General features: G+C 39.7%; 1 protein-coding gene across 1 annotated transcript in view; it reads right to left on the bottom strand.

The window, feature by feature from the left end:
- Positions 1-20,236, bottom strand: part of CYL1 (alpha-N-acetylglucosaminidase family / NAGLU family) — an 83,584-nt gene that overhangs the window by 16,369 nt on the left and 46,979 nt on the right. Inside the window, exons 10-13 of the mRNA XM_088954958.1 lie at positions 16,205-16,322; positions 15,260-15,310; positions 2,022-2,131; positions 1,705-1,807 (exon numbers count right to left, since the gene is read on the bottom strand). Coding sequence (XP_088811084.1) covers positions 1,705-1,807; positions 2,022-2,131; positions 15,260-15,310; positions 16,205-16,322 — 382 coding nt within the window. The remainder of the gene's footprint in view (positions 1-1,704; positions 1,808-2,021; positions 2,132-15,259; positions 15,311-16,204; positions 16,323-20,236) is intronic.

The raw sequence follows: 20,236 nt of genomic DNA on the forward strand, positions 1-20,236 counted from the left end.
TCCATCCCAAATCTCCTTAGCAGTATTAGCCCATAGGAAATCTTTTGCAATATGAGGTAACATAGAATTACACAGCCAGGACATTACCATCTAATTCTCTTGCACCCATCGGGAAGAGTTTGTATCAGGTTTCTTCTCCTCCCCAGTGAGATATCCTAATTTTCCACGGGCACCAATAGCCATCTTAGCTGATTGTGCCCACTCCAAATAATTTGTACCATCAAGTTTTACTGTAGTAATGGTCCCAGACCCAAAAATATCACTACTACCTCCAACACCTAGTCCCACAGTACCGGTAGATTTCATCTCGATATTCCAACTCTCCATTTTACTTCAAACAGTTCAACAGTAAGAAAAAAAATAGATTGCAGACCTTCAAAAAATAATTTAATATCACACACAGAAACCAACCCTTCCGAAAGAAGAAAACCCTAGCTGGAGGGAAATCTCTCTCCTCCCCACACCTCCCAACAGAGAGAAAAGTTAATCGATCACTCCGGGAGGCATAGAAAATTCCAGAAACCAAACCGCCCTCTTCAGAAAATCAAAAGAAAACTAACAATGCCTGGGTGCCCAAAATCAGATAAAAAACAAAGAATCCAACTTTTTTGGGACTCTTCCCCGTACTCCAGTTCTTCCTGATTTTGATGTCGAACAGTAGATCACCTTCCTGATATCTAGATCCCACCAAAAACTCCAAGAACTAGGCAATCTATAGCAGATCGATCAGCCCTTTACTACTTCATGTAGTCAGCTGATCTAGGGCTGCATGAGAATGCTTCAAGAAACCCTAGCCGATGCTCTGATACCAAGTAGGAATCTACTGAATTAAAAAATATGAAAGAAAGTAGTTTCTTGAAGAGAGAAGGAGAAAAAGAGAAGCTTGAAAGAAAAGAGAGCAATAATCTGGCCGCCCCCTTCACTTATTATTTATACTAAAATAATAGAATAGTACAAACACAACTATGCCCTTATAGGGTAGAAAAACATAAAACAACATATATAACACACAAAAACATAATAAAATTGGGACTCACATAACTATTGTGGTCCCCACCTCCTATCTAACAACTAACATAAAACATCTACTCAGAAAAACATCATAAAACTAATTAATTTTCAACATAATTATAATTATAATAATAATAATAAGGGTCATTACTCAATGTTGGTCCAAGCAATCCGGGGTCTTGGGAGGGGTGTCCTTTTTTTGTTTTGCACAAAAAGCAACTGCTCTCAGTAAAACCCACATTCTAACACTTGTCAGCCCAAAGAAAAAGAAGAAAAGGATACCCTATCTATTGAAATATCATTTGGGCACACACAAACATATTAATAAAAAGGATAAAGCACATTTTTCAGTTCCTACTTTACCCACCCTAACAGGTACATTGCCTCCTTAGTAGTAGTGAACCTACCATTCTCATGTATAAGTCTAACTTAATACCCAAAACAACACTGACCCTTTGCTGTCATCCTTCCTCTTCTCTCTTATTCCTTCCTGATACTTCCAGTTCCTCTTTCTTATTACCTACTTCAACTAGAACTCTGTGCCTGCCCATTACCTCCATTTTAGAAGAGACATTAGCATCCTACCAGAAAAAAGAAGAGACATTAAAATGGCCTTCCCCCAAGCATGTCAATCTTCTGATATGCATGACCAAGATATTTTCTTGTCCATAAGAAAAATTCTTCCTAACATACCATAGTTGAGTTTTGGTTGACACGAGCATCAATAGGACCAGATGAAACCACATCTAGTAGGCCATACATCTCAATATTTCCACCAAAGTTATGCAACATACACCTGAAACACATGTAAAGATGAAGAAAGTAGGTTAACAATTATGCTCAGTGATGGATGCATTGAACTGTAAGCTTTTGACAACATGGTGATTGAAACAGTAGATATTGAAATTATGAAAACAGGTATTCAATTGTTAGTTTTTGACAAGTAGTGAAGGAATTAGAAAGACAATTTGAAGGATATACTAAGTTTTCATGAAAATTGTTTCAGTTACCAGATGTAAGGGGTGTCATAAAATTGCGAAGATCTTCTCCATATAGGTTTCACATCAGCAAATAGATCGAGCACTATCATCTTTCCAAATGGAACAGAATGTAGAAGTGCCTGTTGAGACCACAATAAATTAAATAACAAGGAAATAGTATTATAGAAAATCATCCAAAAATGTCTAGTTGTATGATTACAAATATCTTCAGTGTGTTGAAACTCAGTAGTTTTTTATGGTAGTGTTGTTGGGCTCAACGCCCATTAGTTTGTGTTGCTTTTTTATTACTTTTTGGGACTATTTTTAAGTTGTTAGCAGTAGCCACCCTATTAAGGGCATATTAGTCAATGTAATCAATATTTTTTAATGAGTATATAAGACAATGAGAGAGGTTGCCAGATCATTATTGGCTTCTCCCCATCTCTTCTTCTCTTCTCACTAAAAATTCTCTCCTCCTCTTCTTTCTCACTGTAATCAAACCATATCATTGCTTTTTCTTTTCTACTTTGTATCAGAGCAGTTTTTAGAGATTTTTTGAGTATTACATCATGCAGCCCTAGATCAGCCGACTGCATTGTGAGTTAGAGAGCTGATCGAAGACTTCAAAAGTGCCCAGTTCTTGGATTTTTTTGGTGGATCTAGAACCCTTTGTGTCAGATCTTGGGTTGATCATCAAAATCAAGAAGAACTAGAGGAGGAAGAGTCCAAATTTCAGTAGGACTCTTCAATTTTGACCTAGGAAGGGGCATTGTGGATTTTTTGGATCTCTTGGTGATTTTTGAAGAGGCAGTTCAAAGTATGGAATTTTCTGAGGTTCCTGGAGGGAGCGGCAGCCTTTTCCCCTCTTTCTACCTGCTCCTAGGGAGAAAGGAATCTTGGTGGGAAAAGGTTTCTGGATACTAGAAGGGTGGTTGAAGCCTCTAAAGGAGTTAAATCTATTTTTCTTCATCTACAGTTGACTTCAAAAGCTATTTTAGGAATTATGGGGGTCAGTGGTGTTGAATACAAGTCCACTAGTGAAATGGAAGAGTCCTTCTAGTAACCCTTTTGGGGTAGGAACCATAACTACAGTTAAGCCAGATGGTATAAACTACTTAGAATGGTCCCAATCAGCAAAAATGGCTATTGGTGCTCGGGGAAAACCGGGGTATGTCACCAGTGAAGAGAAGAAACTTGAGACTAATTCTCCCTAATGGGTATAGGAGAATTACATGGTGATGACCTGGTTGTGCAATTGTATGTTACCCCATATAAATAAGAATTCTTATAGGCTAACACAATTAAGGAGATCTAGGATGAAGTTGTAGAGATTACTCACAGAGTGAAAATGTTGCTAAGGCCTACTAATTGAGGAATCAAGTTATTGCTACTAGGTAGGGAGATAAATCTGTTGTAGTCTATTTTTCAATCCTCAAAAACTTATGGAAAGAAATAAATCATTTAGAGACTATGGTTTGGGATAGTAGTAAAGATGCAGCCACATATCAAAAGCTGGTAGAGAAGAATAAAGTGTTTGCATTTCTAGCAAGACTTAACCTAGAGTATGACATAGCACGACAACAAGTTTTAGTTCTCTCCCATGATAGTGTAACCCTCTCTCAAGCATATGCCTTTGTATCGGGAGAAGAGAGGAGGAATGTGATGATGAGAAACTTAAACCTCTGGCAGTCAACTATGGTCAATACAAGGAAGCCTAAGCTAGGTGAGGATAAGGGTGGTAGTGATGTTAGGAAGGAGGACAAGAAGGACTTGATATGTGACTACTGCAAGAAGCCTAAGCATACTAAAGTTACCTTTTGGAAGTTTCACCCACACCTCATGCCAAGTCGGCTCAAAAACAAGAAAGGGAATGATAATATGGTAGTGACTAGTGGTTATCTGAACCACCTACTACATCTTCCTTAGATTCAATTGCAACAACTGCAGTTAGGATCGAATTGGAGAGATATGGGTAGTTTTTGAGTCAAAGGGATATAGCTAATTCCAACTCTTCATAGGGTGGACAGCAAGGTGCAAGTGACCCAGGAACTAGTCATTCTACTTCATTTTCACACATAGGTAGTTCAAATGCCACTACAAATTATGCCTCCACTACAAGTAAAGAGGGACCTCCTTGGATTATAAACTCAGGAACCTCAAAATATATGACCAATGTTTCCACCATCTTATCCTCATACCACCTCTACTCTGGTAGAGATAGAGCCTCCACGGATGATAAATCCCATGTTCCCATTGCTGGTGTTAGAGTTAGCCGAATAAGGGTAGATTAGTCAACTCACCTTGGTTAAGTTATGAGCTTATGTGGCAGTCTTATTAGAGGTTCTCTGTCCCATACTTAAGTAGGGGCAGTTTAGTCCTTGTACATTTAATTAGAAGCCTAATCACTATTAAGAGGTCGACTGATAGGGTTTAGCTATCAGGTTCGACAGTTCTTTCATCTTCTTCTTCTTCTTCTCCTTCTCTTTCTTCTTCTCCTTACTGGTTCGGACTACTGTAGCTACAGTAGAAACAAGGTATCAGAGCGTGACAACTTCAGTTCGTGACCTGTTTCAGTTCGTGGCAACTTCAGTTCGTGCTTCAGTTCTCTCCTTTTCTTCTCTGGGCTGTCAATGGAGAAAAGTGGTTCATCCCAGGCCTGAAACATCACAGCTCTTCTTTTTTCTGGTGCACAGAACCTCCTTTCCTAAGAAAACAACTTCAGCAGTGAATGGTTGGCTGAAGCTCTCAAACGAAGGCTGGTTATCTCTCCTCTGTGTGCTGATGGTATTTCTGGGTTGAAAATCTTCAAGAACTTGAGAGGACTGATCAGAACCTAGAGAACTAGGTTGGTTGTTGCCCTGGGTCTTGGAAAAATTCCAAGAACAGGCTGTGTTTACAGTGACCAAATGGTGTAAGGGCTGCTACTGTAGGTGGCCGAATGGTGCAAGGTGTAATGCAATGGTACTAGTTGAGTTTTGTTGGTCTTGTGGTGCCCTCTTAAAAGCATTAAAGCAGGTCTGTATTGTGTGTGACAGCTATGGCTGTGTGGTGGTGCTTGTGATGCACAAACTCTGTTGAGTAGTTGTAAGAGAGCTTGCATGTGGTTAGTAAGTGCTGAATTAATGTCGGTGTAGTCTTTTTTTTTTTTCTGTGAAATCAGTAGTGGTGTGGATAAGAACAAAGGCGTGTGTATCTATCATTGTGTTTAGGGACTGCTGTAGGTTCTGGAACATCAAACTCTTGACAGCAGCACTTAATTGGTGATTGGGAATTTAGACTAGAGGCAGCATTGAAAGAGTATCATAGCAGCAATGGGAGATGGCTGTAGTGATCAGAAACCTAGTGTGGTGGTTTCCTCTGACTATCTAGGTGTACAGATGACCACAATTAAACTGAATGGTGAGAACTATGTTCCATGGGCCAAGTTGGTGGAAGTTTTTCTCAAGACAAAGAGAAAAGTGAAGCATGTGAAAGAAGATAAACCACTGGCTGACTCTCTAGGGTTTGATGATTGGGAACAGGAGGATGCTCAAATCATGACATGGCTATGGAACAGTATGGAACCCAAAATAAGTGCCAACTTTATGTTCTTAGACACAACTAAGGGCATATGGGAACATGCCAAGAAGTTGTATTCTGGGCAAGATAATACTACAAGGGTATATCAGCTCTATTAGGAGTACTTTGGTCTGCAACAAGGAAATAAAACCCTAGAAGAGTACTATGCCAGTATGAAGAACCTCAGAAATGAACTCAATGTCTATCATCCTCTCACTCCAGATGTTAAGGTTCAGCAACAACAGAGGGAACAACTAGATGTCACAAGGTTCTTAGTGGGGTTGAAATCAGAGTATGAACCAGTTAGAGCCCAAATATTGGGGGGCTCTACCCTTCCTACACTTGAGGAAGTGTTTGCTCGGCTTCGCAGGATTTCTTTTGGACAGACAGAGAATCCCACACAGTCTGATAGATCAGCTTTTGTGACAGCCAGAGGAGGTGGACGTGGTACGAAAGGGGGAGGCCGTGGCAAAGAAAAAGGCAGCTCTACAAGGAAGTGTACCCACTGTGGTAGGGAAGGACATTCCGTAAATTTCTGTTATGATCTTCATGGCCGCCCTCCCTCTAAATGGGCCAATCATGCTGTTGCTGGTGGGGTTGATGTCAGTGATAATCAACAGGCAGACCTAACTCCTTCCACATCTACATCTATTTCCGGAAGGGACATGGTGAGTGTACCGCGTGATGAGTATGAGCAGTTCCTTCAGTCCACTTCACAGCGCACTACTACTACTCTTGCCCACTCAGGTATAGCTTGCTTGTCATCTAAAACCTCTCCTTGGATTATTGACTCTGGAGCCTCTGATCACATGACCGGGACTCCAGGTGTGTTCTCTTCTCTCTCTGAAACTTTACATCTCAAACTATTACCCTTGCCAATGGTTCCTCCTCTCCCATCTGTGGTGTTGGCAATGTTGACATGACTTCTCTTTCTTTATCATCTGTTCTATATGTCCCTAAGTTTCCATTCAATCTTATGTCTATTAGTAAATTAACCAAGACTCTTAACTGCTCTGTTACTTTTTTCCTTTCCTCTTGTGTTTTTCAGGATTTCAGGACAGGGAAGAAGATTGGTGGGGGGCATGAAGCTGGTGGATTGTATTACCTTGACGGTGGTGGATCGTCAGTTGCACTTCAGACTTCACTCACTCCTCTACAGTGGCATTGTCGACTGGGACATCCTTCTCTCAAGGCACTCAAGATACTAGTTCCGTCTTTGAGTCATTTGTCAGTGTTACAGTGTGAGTCGTGTTAGTTTGGGAAACATCGTCGTGTTTCATTCAATCCTAGAGTTGAAAGTCGTATGTTGAGTCCTTCTGCTTTGGTTCATTCAGATGTTTGGGGCCCAATCAAAAGAGTCTTATAATGGTTACAAGTATTTTGTCACTTTTATTGATGATTGTTCAAGAATGACATGGATTTATTTAATGAAAGAAATGAGTAAATTATTTTCCATATTTCAAAAATTCCATGCTGAAATACGTACACAATTTGGTGTTCCAATCAAAGTTCCTCATTCAGATAATGGTCGTGAATATTTTCTAACTTCCTTTCGACAGTATTTAGAACAGCATGGCATCATTCATCAAACTTCTTGTGCATCCACTCCTCAACAAAATGGGGTGGCTGAACGGAAGAACCGTCATCTCCTTGAAACAGCTCGGTCTATTCTTCATCATATGAGTGTTCCTAAACAGTTTTGGAGTGATGTTGTACTTACTGCGTGTTTCCTCATTAATTGGATGCCCTCCTTTATTCTTCATGGTCGGTCTCCCTTCTCTATCTTGTTCCCCACCTTGTCTCCCTTTCCATTAACACCTCGTATCTTTGGCTGTGTGTGCTGTGTTCACAATCTGAGTCCTGGAATAGACAAGTTGGATGCACGCTCCATTAAGTGTGTCTTTCTTGGCTACTCTCGGACTCAAAAAGGGTACAAGTGTTACAATCCCATTACTCGGAAGTGTTATGTCTGTCCTGATGTCACATTTTCTAAGTTTGTTCCCTTCTTCTAAGGAACCGAAGCATCTTTGTCTCCACCTTTACTTCCTCTTCCTCTTCTGGTCAGTGATCTCGTTCCGGGTGTTCCTGTTGGAGTTGACTCGTCACCTCATCCAGTGCAGATCCCTACTAAACAACCACCAATTCGGCAAGTGTATACACGTCGAACGACACCAGCCCCTCCTCCAGCTTCTACCTTGTCCGCGGATCCTATTGTTGCTCCTGTTCCTAAACCTTCAGGACTTGACCTACCCATTGCCTTACAGAAAGGTAAACGTAGTTCTACTCTCCATCCCATTTCCAATTTTGTTTCAGTATCTCGCCTTTTAGCCTCACATCGCCAGTTTGTTTCACTATTGTCATCTATTTCCATACCTAACAATGTCCAAGAGGCTCTTATTTCACCTAGGTGGAGGCAGGCAATGGAGGAGGAACTCTCTGCTCTTCAGCATACTCACACGTGGTAGCTCACTACTCTTCCTCCCGGTAAGCATGTTGTAGGTTGTAAATGGGTGTATACTGTTAAATACTTGCCAGATGGTAGTGTGGAGCGTCTGAAAGCCAGACTTGTTGCTAAAGGGTATTCACAGTTGTATGGAGTGGACTATATGGAGACTTTCTCTCCAGCGGCTAAGATTAGCTCTGTCTGTGTGTTAATTTCCCTGGCAGTTATGTATGATTGGCCCTTATTTCAACTTGACATAAAAAATGCCTTCCTTCATGGTGACCTTATAAAGGAGGTATATATGGAGCAACCACCTGGGTTTGATGCTCAGGGGGAGGTTGGTAAGGTGTGCAGACTGAAAAAGGCAATTTATGGGTTGAAGCAATCGCCTCGTGCTTGGTTCGGGAAGTTTAGTAAAGTGGTGAAGAATTTTGGAATGAAACAATGCCAGGCTGATCACTCAGTGTTCAGCTATGACTCAGAAGCTGGAAAGATTTTATTAGTGGTCTATGTGGATGATATTGTCATAACTGGCAGTGACAAATTGGGGATCGACAAACTCAAGGTCTTTTTGCAAAATCATTTTCAAACAAAAGACCTTGGGACATTGAAGTATTTCTTGGGTATAGAAGTTGCTAGATCAAGACAAGGTGTAAACCTGTGCCAAAGAAAATATGTTCTTGATCTATTGGACGAAACAGGATTGTTAGGTGCAAAACCGGCTGAGACTCCTATGGAACCAAATGTTAAATTGAGTAGTGATACAGGGGAAATATTTGATGATCCTGGAAGGTATAGACGATTAGTAGGGAAGCCGAACTATTTGACTATGACGAGACCAGACATCTCCTTTGCAGTCAGTGTGGTGAGCCAATTTATGCAGAACCCTCATATATCTCACTGGGATGCAGTTCTTAGAATTGTAAGATATTTGAAGGGAGCTCCGGGCCATGGGCTATTGTATAAACCAGGAGGAAAACTTGAAGTAGTTGGGTACACGGATGCAGATTGGGCGGGCTCTGTGTCTGATAGAAGATCTACTACAGGTTACTGCACATTTCTTGGAGGAAATCTTGTGATGTGGAAGAGTAAAAAGCAGACGGTTGTGGCTAGAAACAATGCTGAAGCCGAGTACAGAGCCATGGCACACACTACATGTGAAGTAGTGTGGCTGAGGAATCTCCTACAAGAAATCGGGTTCCACATGGATAAACCTATAAAGTTGTACTGTGACAATCAAGCTGCGCTCCATGTCTCATCCAACCTTGTTTTTCATGAGAGAACAAAGCACATAGAGATTGATTGCCACTTTGTGAGGGAGAAGGTTCTTACTAGAGAGATAAGCACAGAACATGTAAGCTCTAGTGATTAGTGGGCAGATTTGTTTACAAAAGCCTTAAGCTCAGGGAGAGTGAACTATATATGTAACAAGCTGGGATTATATGACATATATTCTCCAGCTTGAGGGGGAGTGTTAGAGTTAGGCGAATAAGGGTAGATTAGTCAACCAAGTTATGAGCTTATGTGGCAGTCTTATTAGAGGTTCTCTGTCCCATACTTAAGTAGGGGCAGTTTAGTCCTTGTACATTTAATTAGAAGCCTAATCACTATTAAGAGGTCGACTGATAGGGTTTAGCTATCAGGTTCGACAATTCTTTCATCTTCTTCTTCTCTTCTCCTTCTTCTCCTTCTCTTTCTTCTTCTCCTTACTGGTTCGGACTACTGTAGCTACAGTAGAAACAGCTGGGAAGGGGTTTATCAAAATAATTGATACCATTACCCTGCCTTTTGTACTCCATGTTCCTAGATTGAGTACTAACCCTTTGTCTATGAGCAGTTTGACAAAAATTTAAATTGTCCAATAACATTTTCTCCTATTCATTATGTTTTGCAAGATCTGGAGTCAAAGAGGACGATTGGAAGTGGTCGTGAGGTGAATGGAGTCTACCTTCTCAATGGTCATTCCAGTCATCAAAACCATCCTGTTAGTAGCAGGAGTAATGAGTCAGAGTCAATAGGTTAGATTATGCTTTGGCATAATCGGTTAGAGCATTTATCTTTTGGGTCTTTGTGTTTTCTGTTTCCAAAACTATTTGAGTCAATTAAGTTTTCCAGTTTGAAGTGTGATCGTTGTCAACTAGAAAGACATTGTAGACATTCATTTATGGTAAGCAATAAACGATGTTCTTTAGTTTTTGACATTATTCATACTAATGTTTTGAAACCATATCATGTTCCTTCTATGGGTGGCTACCATTATTTTCTTCTATTTGTGGATGACCATTCATGGTATTCTCTGGTGCACTTGATGAGATCTTAGGATGAGGTACCTCCTTTGGTACAACAGTTCCATCAGATGGTGCTAACACAGTTTGGAGGAAGCTCATCGCATCCAAGTATGGGCTTCAATCGGGGAGATGGATGACTGTTGTTACGCTTCCCTCTTACAGATGCTCTCTATGGAAAGCCATCATGAAAACACTTCCTATGTTCCTAAAAGGAGTGGGATTCTAGTTAAGTGATGGAGGTAGAGTTCATTTTTGGAAGGACAAATGGCTAAACGATGTATCTTTGGAAGAGAGATTTCCCCTTTTGTTCTCAATGGTTGAGGATAAAGAGGCAATTGTTGCTGACTCTTTCAAGTTAGTTCAAGGTGAAGTGGTGTGGAAACCCAAATTCCAAAGAGATTTTCAAGACTGGGAAGTAGTTGAAGTTGTGAACCTGCTGAGAAGCCTAAATAGTTTCTCCTTTCACCCCTAGTTGAGAGACCAATAGACCTGGACCTGGATAGCTGATGGGAATTTCTCGGTTAGATCTTTTGTTGATGGTCTAACTAGCAGTAGGAATGCAGACTTCCCATGTAAGCAAACATGGTTCCCTTCGTCCCCATATAACATCAATTTCTTGGTCTGGGCCTCTGCACTAGGAAAATGCCTAACATGAAACAACCAAGCTAAGAGGGGATTCAGTTTAGAGGACCTAAGTTGTGGAATTTGTGGTCTGAATGAGGAATCCATGGACCATCTCTGCATTCATTGCAAGCTTTCTTGGAGAATATGGTCCCATTTCCTCTCTGCTGAGGGTGTTTGTTGTGTAATACCAAGCACAGTAGAGGATCTGTTACAAAGCTGGCACTTCCAGGGCTTATCGAAGAAGGGCAAATACATTTGGAGATCTATCCCAGCAACAATAATCAACACTATATGGTCAGAGAGAAATGACAGAATTTTTAGACAAGAGACGAAGATCCCTAAGGAGTTTATCCAATGTATTGTGGCTAGATTAGCATCCTGGCTATCTGTCCTACCTGATTTCTATAATCAGAATATGTTTCTGATGCTTATTTCAGTTGGTCTATGGGATCTCTGATCTTTTCCTGAGGCGGATCTGGTTTATGGTTCTTCCCTCTTTGTATGACTATTATTCTCATTAATAAAATTTACTTCAACTTTTTCAAAAAAAGTAAAGATATTCAAATCAGATAATGCTAGGGAATACTTTAAGAAAAAACTAGCATCATATCTATTAGAGCATGGAATAGTCTATCAAAGCAGTTGCACATATACTCCACAACAGAATGGTGTAGCAAAAAGGAAGAATAGACATATTGTGGAAGTGGCAAGAAGTATGATGGTGAGCTCCACATTTCCACTTCAGTTTTGGGGCGGTGCAGTTCTCACAGCAGTCTTCTTGATTAATTGGGTACCCTCTTGTGTTCTTGGATACATTACTCCATTCAGTCTTCTTTTTCCCGAGGGGGAGATGTTTCATGTTCCATTGAAGGTGTTTGGATGTGTATGCTTTGTTCATATCCTTGGTCCTCACTGCTCGAAACTGAACACTAAAGCAAAGAAGTGTTATTCCTCGGGTATACAAGAAATCAAAAAGGGTATTGTTGTTATGATCCAGTGTCAGGGAGTCAGCAGTCACAATGGATGTCACTTTCTTTGATTCCACACCTTTCTTTTCAGGGAGTCTTTCTTAGGGGGAGTGTTTTGGGGGAGGAAATGAGCATTCCACACCACTTCCTATTCCAACTCCTTTGCTTACTCCAGTGTCTGACCCACCTATTCCACCTACTTTGTCTGCTCCATCATGCCTTGCTTCTCGGTTCTTTACATGACAACGCCTATGACAACACAGGGAGGTTGATTCCACAACAGAGGAACCTAGATCACTTCCCATTAGTTTATCTAAGATTCCAAATTTGGCTAACATAGACCCAAGTATGCCTTATGCTCCATCTAATTTTTTAGTTCCTATTGATACTATCACACATGTTCCTAACACCATTGCAAATGACCTAGACCTTCCTATTGCACTTCGGGGGAAGAGAAAGTGCATAACCCATTGTATCTCACATCATCTTTTCTTAATGGAGATTTCCAAGAAGAGGTGTACATGGACCTTACAACTGGTCTTTATAGTGATATAGCCAAAGGAAAGGTATGCATATTGAAGAAGTCATTATATGGTTTAAAACAATCAACCAAAGGTGATTGACAAGTTTAGGAGTGCATTGATTAAGTTAGTTATACTCAAACCCAATATAATCATACTTTTTTGTGAAGAGAAGGGGATCATTGGTGTCAGTGTTGATAGTATATGTGGATGACATTGTAGCCACAAGAAATGACTTAAGTGAGATTGATGCATTGAAGAAAAACTTACACCGAGAGTTTGAGATTAAGGATCTTGGGGAGCTGAAGTATTTTCTAGGCATTGAGGTGGCAAGGTCTAAACATGGCATCTTCATTTCCCAATGGAAGTATGTGTTGGACCTACTATAGGAGACAAGAAAGCTTGGGGTTAAACCAATTGATACACCCATTCACCCGAATCACTAAATTAATGCTACAGATGGTGAGCCAGTAAAGGATGTTGGGAGGTATCAAAGATTGATGGGTTGATTGGTATACTTGTGCATAACTCAGCCAAATATCTCCTATGCAGTTAGTGTGGTGAGTCAGTACATGCATACCCCATGAGTTCAACACTAGAAAGCCATTAATAGGATACTTTCCTATCTAAAAGGACAATCAAGCAGAGGAACTTTGTTTGCTGACCATGGACACCTGAAGCTAGAACCTTACATAGATGTCGATTAGGCAGGGTGCCTAGATGACAAGAGATCTACATATCAGGAGTATGCACTCTTGTCGGAGGTAACCTAATTTTATGGGTGAGTAAAAGCAATCATTTGTAGCCAGGTCAAGTGTAGATGCTGAATATAGAGCTATGGCACATGGTGTTTCAAAGCTTCTATAGGTTTGGCCCTTATTAGGAAAGGTTAGAGTTGATACAGAAGAACCTATGATGTTGTACTGTGATAATCAAGCAGCAATTAAGATTGCTCATAACCCAGTTCAGTATGATAGAACAAAGCATATAGAGGTGAATAGACATTTCATAAGAGAAAGGGTGACATTTGGAGAAGTGTGTTTATCATATGTTGCATCTGACTTATGGCTAGCTGATGTTCTCACAAAAGGATTTGCAAGAAATAAGCTTGAGCATGATCTATGCAAGTTGGGAATGTGTGACATCTACTGCCAACTTGAGGGGGGCTGTTGAAACTCAGTAGTTTTTTATGTTTTTCTTGTACATAATCAGTAGTTAGTGTCATTGGGTCATTAGTTAGTGTTGTTGGGCCCAGGCCCATTAGTTTGTGTTGCTTTTTTATTACTTTTTGGGATTATTTTTATGTTGTTAGCAGTAGCCGCCCTATTAAGGGCATATTAGTCATTGTAATCAATCTTTTTTAATGAGTATATAAGACAATGAGGGGTGGCCAGATCATTGTTTTTTCTTTTCTACTTGGTGAAAAGCCAAAAAATAAACACTATAGTTAGGAATTAGTCCTGCAATACAATTTCAAACCAATGAAGACATGCTAAACAAGGGTGGAAGCATTGACATGGTTCCTTTCTCTTAATGTTATATAGATTATTGATTGCTTGAAAAGTACATGATTTCAATTGATCAGTCTTCATTTCATGTACACTAGAATTAAGATGTCAAAAACTTGCTCATCACATGGAGGGTTGTTGACTTCATTTCATCCTTTTCTCTCTCTTTAGAAAACTGAGTTTCAGAGACCTGTTAATTCAAATAAGTATTCTCTACTTGGCCATCTTTTCTGGTAGCATAAAGGCCAAACTTCATAGAATACCATTCCTTTCTCTGCATTTTGGAGTATTTTGAGAGAAAAATAGAAAGACTTGAAGGAAAAGAACAGGAAAATAGGAGGCACTTTGCTGATAATCGTTATCTTTGTTTTGAATAGATAACGGTTCATCCAAAGTTCAAAGACATGAAAGATCCTCTTTTGAATGCAATATTTGGTCTAATTCCGGTATGGTTATTGAGATGGTTGACCTTTTTTTCTTTAAGTTTCATTTAGGGTTTTGACTGACATCTCAAGACTATCTTTTCCTTTCTAACCTCTTTGTATCAAGAAAATGTATTGTCAGTATTAGTTATTACAGAAAGCTTTGTCAATAACAATAATAATAATACTAATAATAATAATAATAATAGTTTCCTTCAAGATGTGTCTTCATCATCATCTAAGATTTAACCCAACTATATGGGGTTGGCTACATGAATTCTGTTTCCCCATTCCATTCTGTCTAGTGCCACACCTTAGGATGAGCAAGAAAAGAGAATTCAGGATCCTTTCAAGAAGCATCTATTGGTTAAAAGGCCATTATCCGATGTTGGTCCTAGATATTTGGGGTCTTGGGAAGGCTGGACCACATTAAGGTACATTTTCTTCATTTGATTTTCCCCTTTAATTAATTATATTATGTGAAGGGGAGCACAATAAAATGGTTACCCCCCCCCCTATAACAAAAAGTAAAATTGAAGTGGAAACCATTGAGGTTCATGCTTCATATATAAGGATCATAAAAATTGTATGCTTTATACAAGGTGCATGCCTTTATAGATAATGTACATATTGTAATTACAGTTTGTATATTCTATTTTCATATGTTACATTAAGTCAACCATTGCTGCTTCCCCAGAACTCCAGGTTGAGCCTCAGATTCACATGGACCCTTTAAATAAAATAATACGCATGTGAAGTAATATGAGTTAATCTAGATCATTTGACTCAGGGTTGTGTCTCTCTCTCTCTTCTATACATTTTCTTTGAGGCTGTTGAGGGAGAGGGAAGGGTTTGTTCAATTGTTCAAGTAACAAATGTCCAAACATGAGAAAAAAATCTGGTAAAGGTATTTTATTTCTTTTGCTAACTGCTTACTCTCATCTGTGGTGGTCTCCAGAAAGTGGACTCTGACGAGAATAGCCAACCCTGCACATCAGCAAATTATTAAGTGTAAATCATCAGCTAAACTTTTACTCATATTGTAAAAAGTTCAGAATGGTAAGATTTATAATATTCAGGATCCTGGCCATGCAGCTATGTAAAAGAACAACTGTGATTCATCTTATCAAAGTATAAAAAATGTCAAGCATACATAGTACATAGGTTGTCATTGGGTGGACAGGTAACTATGCAAAGGGCGATTGGCAATGGAGACACCAAATTTAGAAGATAAGACCATTAAAACTTAAGGCCAATAGCTGTTTCAGATAAATTCAAATACCAACCAATTCACTTGTGGACAGCTAAGCCAGGGAAGTTATAGGTCAGGGAGAGTTAATGTGGGGACCTGGACACAAGGGATAATTGGTGCCTGGGAGCCAAACTTTTGTTTCTGGTTTTAATTCTTAATGGTCGTCCTGTAGTTTAGATCATTGCCAATGTACTTTGTTTGGCTTAATTTTACTATGCTTTGGCTGCTTCCACCATTGTGAATCTAGGTTTGGGAGCTCTTGCTGTATATCTACTTTTGACCATTAGCAAAATCCTTGTTACTTATGGAAGACATGGAGGAGTAGATACAGAAGAAGTATGTTAGGTACAAGTTCACAAGATTCCAATGAAATTCACAATTTATGGGACTATATGCAAGATATGAAGAACTACTAATGATAGTTGCATGCATATGGAAATAAGTAAGAAAAATACCCAAATTTTGTTATCAATAACTGAGCATTTTATTAATGAAAATTAAAAAAGTACATGTTACAAGCATCAGTGGGAGAGATAAAAAGCTTTTATCTCCCCATACAATGATACAAATTTCCTTGCAATTGTGCCCAAAAGATTTGCTCCCTCCCCACCCCTTGCTAAGAAAAATACCTGCATTAGCCACACAGCATCCTTATCACCCTGGGCCATTGCCTTGTAAACAGCAGCTCCTAGCAATGAGATAAATGTTGGGTCATCTGTAGGTGGAGAGTTCTCATTGAATGTATCACTGCATTGAACATGATGAGCAGTGGTTTAAAATCTGGGTAAGCAATATAGATATACTGTTCAAATAACAAAAAGTTGAAAATATTGGTTTCAAACTATTTTGACAAGTTCATAAAGAATGAGAAAAACCTAATGGAATAAGCATAGTTTTCAAGGTGCCTAGGCAACAGGGGGGCACCTTGTTGCATAATCACCTAGGCAGGTGCCTAGACATCACATAGGTGATGGACCTTTTTAAGCAAAAGACATATCCTAGGGTAGTTCCCTAGGTTCCATAACCCTATTTCCTTAATAATTATTCATAATTTTCATGAGAAAATTATAAACTCCATCTTAAAGTATAGAAAATCAACATATTCATGAGAAGAAAAATAAGAAAAGAAAATTCAAAAAATATAGGGGCTGAACCCCTATTTTTGTTATAGGAAAAGAAGAAAAGAAAATGTGTTGATTAGACAAAATTTTAAGTTCATCCTTTCTTATTGGTTCAAGTTTTGAAGTCTTTGATGCATAGTTGTCAAGGCAACTTGGCGAGGCTAGGCGACCATGGGCGCCCAGGTGCCTAGGCAACGCCTAGTCGCCTAGACAATGAAATCTGACCTAAACTATTTTATAAGTTTAGGAACTAGGAAGGGAGTAGGTTCGGCTATTAAAAATAATAAGTGTAGGAAGCCAGGAACTAGGAAGGGAGGAGAATAGGGGCAAAGCCCCTGTTTTTTCAAAAAAAAAAAAGCATTGAATTTGAGCTGGAGGAGGAGTTTAGGGACGGAGCCCTGTTTTTTCGAAGAAAAAAAGAACTGAAGCTGGGCTGGAAGAGAAGAAGCCCCTGTTTTTTCGAAAAAAAAAAAAGAGCACTGAAGCTGGATTTAGGCGCCCACCTAGTCGCCTGCCTAAGTCTCTGGGCAGTCGCCTAGTATACAAAACTATAGGCATTTGGGCAAGGTGACACTGTAAAACCGCCTAGTCGCCTAGACCTAGGCATTGCCTTGACAACTATGTTTTGAGGGTTCAATACAGCAGTTACTAATGTTTGTGTTGATTAAAACCCTAACAAATAAGAAAATAATAAAAATAAATTAGTATATAAACACACAAAATGAATATTTTACTTTAATAATGTATATTTTACAATTATAATTGTTTGCTGAAAGGTTATAGCTGAAGTAGTAGAAGAGAGGTGAAGGCAAACAAGTGCTGAGAAAGTCAAACTGAGTAACCCGGGCGACAGTACTATTATTTATAGTAGATTACAATACAGTGTTACATGAAATGTCTGGAATGCCCCTGATTAGTGATGGGACACCCAGATTGCTTAAAACACTAAACAGACTTGGGCCCAAAAAGAAAGGCCCAGTACCTAACAGCTTAAAACCCAATACTAACTAACATGTACACTTATCAGCCGAACCAACAATACATAAAAACAGTCAACTTAACACTCCCCCTCAAGCTAAGCATGGATGTCAATCATGTTTAGCTTGCCAAGAAGGTCCAAGAATTTTGTTGCAGCCAACCCTTTAGTCAACACATCTGCAATCTGCATCTCGGATGGAGTATAAGGAATGCAGAACACTCCCCCTCAAGCTAAGCATGGATGTCAGTCATGTTTAGCTTGCCAAGAAGGTCCAAGAATTTTGTTGCAACCAACCCTTTAGTCAGTACATCTGCAATCTGCATCTCGGATGGAGTATAAGGAATGCAGAGTTCTCCCGAGACTATTCTCTCTCTAACAAAATGTCGATCAATCTCAATATGTTTCGTCCTGTCATGTTGCACTGGGTTATTTGCAATGTTGATGGCAGTCTTGTTGTCATAGTACAGCCTGAGAGGACCCTCAACTTTTATGCCAAGCTCACCAAGAAGGGTCCTAAGCCACAGAAGTTCAGCAACACCATGAGCCATAGCTCGATATTCAACCTCCGCACTTGATCTAGCAACCACATTCTGCTTCTTACTCCGCCATGTAACCAGGTTCCCTCCAACAAATGTACAATATCCTGAAGTTGATTTTCTGTCCCCAGTAGAACTGGCCCAATTTGCATCAGTATAAGCTTCAATTTCAATTTTATTGTGTTTTCTGAATAGAATTCCCTTTCCTGGGCAAGTCTTCAAGTACCTGAGAATCCTTTCAACTGCTCTCATATGAGGCAATTCTCACAGCTTTGTATCTGATGAATCGTGTTCCTTCATGCACTTTGGAGTTTAAGGCACCTTTCAGCTTGTTTTTTCCAAATGGGAAGATATTTCATATACCTTTGAAAGTTTTTGGGTGTGTCTCCTTTGTTCACACTCTTGGTTCTCATCGCAAGAAATTGGATCCTAAGGCCAAGAAATGTGTTTTCCTTAGGTATGCTCAAAACCAAAAGGAGTATTTTTGTTATGATCCAATGTCGGGGAATAGGTTTGTTACAATGGATGTTACCTTTTTTTAGTCTACTTTCTTTTTCTTGGGTGGTTATCCTTAGGGGGAGTGCTTTGGAGAGGAGAACTCACAAATTGTCCCTCTTCCAGTGTCATTTGTTCCTTCATTTGATCCACCTATTCCACCATTAGCAACTACAGTCCCACTGCCTGATCCACTATGGCCAGTCTCACAATTCTATTAGTGCCACTAGAAGAGGGTTGACTCCACACATGCTCAGATAGAAGAATTTGCACCACTCTCCATCAATCCATCTGAGATCCCAAGTTCAATTGATATAGTTCTAGGTATTTCCCTTGAGCTTGAGCCTACTATTTTCCCTAATAATGATGTTTCTGCACCTAACACTATTGTGGCAGCTAATCCCTCTGATGTTGATCTTCCCATTGCACTCCGCAAAGGGAAGAGAAAGTGTACAACCCATTGCATTTCACACCATCTCTCCTATAGTGCCTTATCACCCTCCTACCATGCTTTCCTTTCTTCCTTGGATTCTGTGTCTATACCCAGGAATGCCAGTGAAGCTTTCTCCAAACCTAAGTGGAAACTAACTATGCAAGAAGAAATGGAAGCCTTGGTTAAAAATCAAACATGGGAAATAGCTGATCTTCCTATAGACAAAGAGATAGTCGGATGCAGATAGGTGTTCACTGTGAAGTACAGGGCTCATGGCAGCATAGAGAGGTACAAGGCAAGGTTGGTTGCAAAAGGGTATACACAAGCTTATGGTATTGATTACCTAGAGACTTTTTCACCTATTGCTAAGATGAGCTCAATTCAGATTCTCTTGTCCCTACCAGCTACCTATTCATGGCCTCTATTCCAGCTTGATGTTAAAAATGCTTTCCTTAATGGTAGTCTGCAAGATGAGGTATATATGGACATTCCAGCTAGTTTTTATGAGAATGTTGGTAAGGGAAAAGTTTGCAGGCTGAAGAAATCACTATATATCATTTGAAACAGTCACCTAAGGCAAGGTTTGATAGGTTCAGAGGAGCACTTATCCATTTTGGGTACACATAGACTCAATCCGGCCAAACTCTCTTTGTAAAAAGGAGAGAGGCACTCTTGTCAGTATTGATTGCACTCAAGAAGTCACTATAGCAAGAGTTTGAGATCAAGGATCTAGGTGAACTGAAATACTTTCTGGGGATTGAGGTTGCAAGACCCAAGTATGGGATTTTCATCTCTTAGAGGAAGTATATGTTGGATTTACTATAGGAGACTGGGAAGCTAGGAACTAAACTAGTTGATACTCCTTTTGATCCAAATCATAGAATTAATGCTTTTGATGGTGAGTTGGTTAAGGATGTAGGAAGATATCAGAGGATGGTAGGCCAGCTACTATATTTATGTATGACACATCCAGACATCTCCTATGTTGTTAGTGTTATGAGTTAGTCTATGCATGCTCCTCAGGTTCAGCATTGGGAAGCCATTGAGAGGATACTTGCATACCTGAAGAAGCATCTTGGTAGAGGGATTCTTTTCTC

The sequence above is a fragment of the Nelumbo lutea genome, chromosome 7 (assembly GCF_056320005.1).
Source record: "Nelumbo lutea isolate HS-2025 chromosome 7, American lotus-T2T, whole genome shotgun sequence".
Classification (NCBI taxonomy): domain Eukaryota; kingdom Viridiplantae; phylum Streptophyta; class Magnoliopsida; order Proteales; family Nelumbonaceae; genus Nelumbo; species Nelumbo lutea.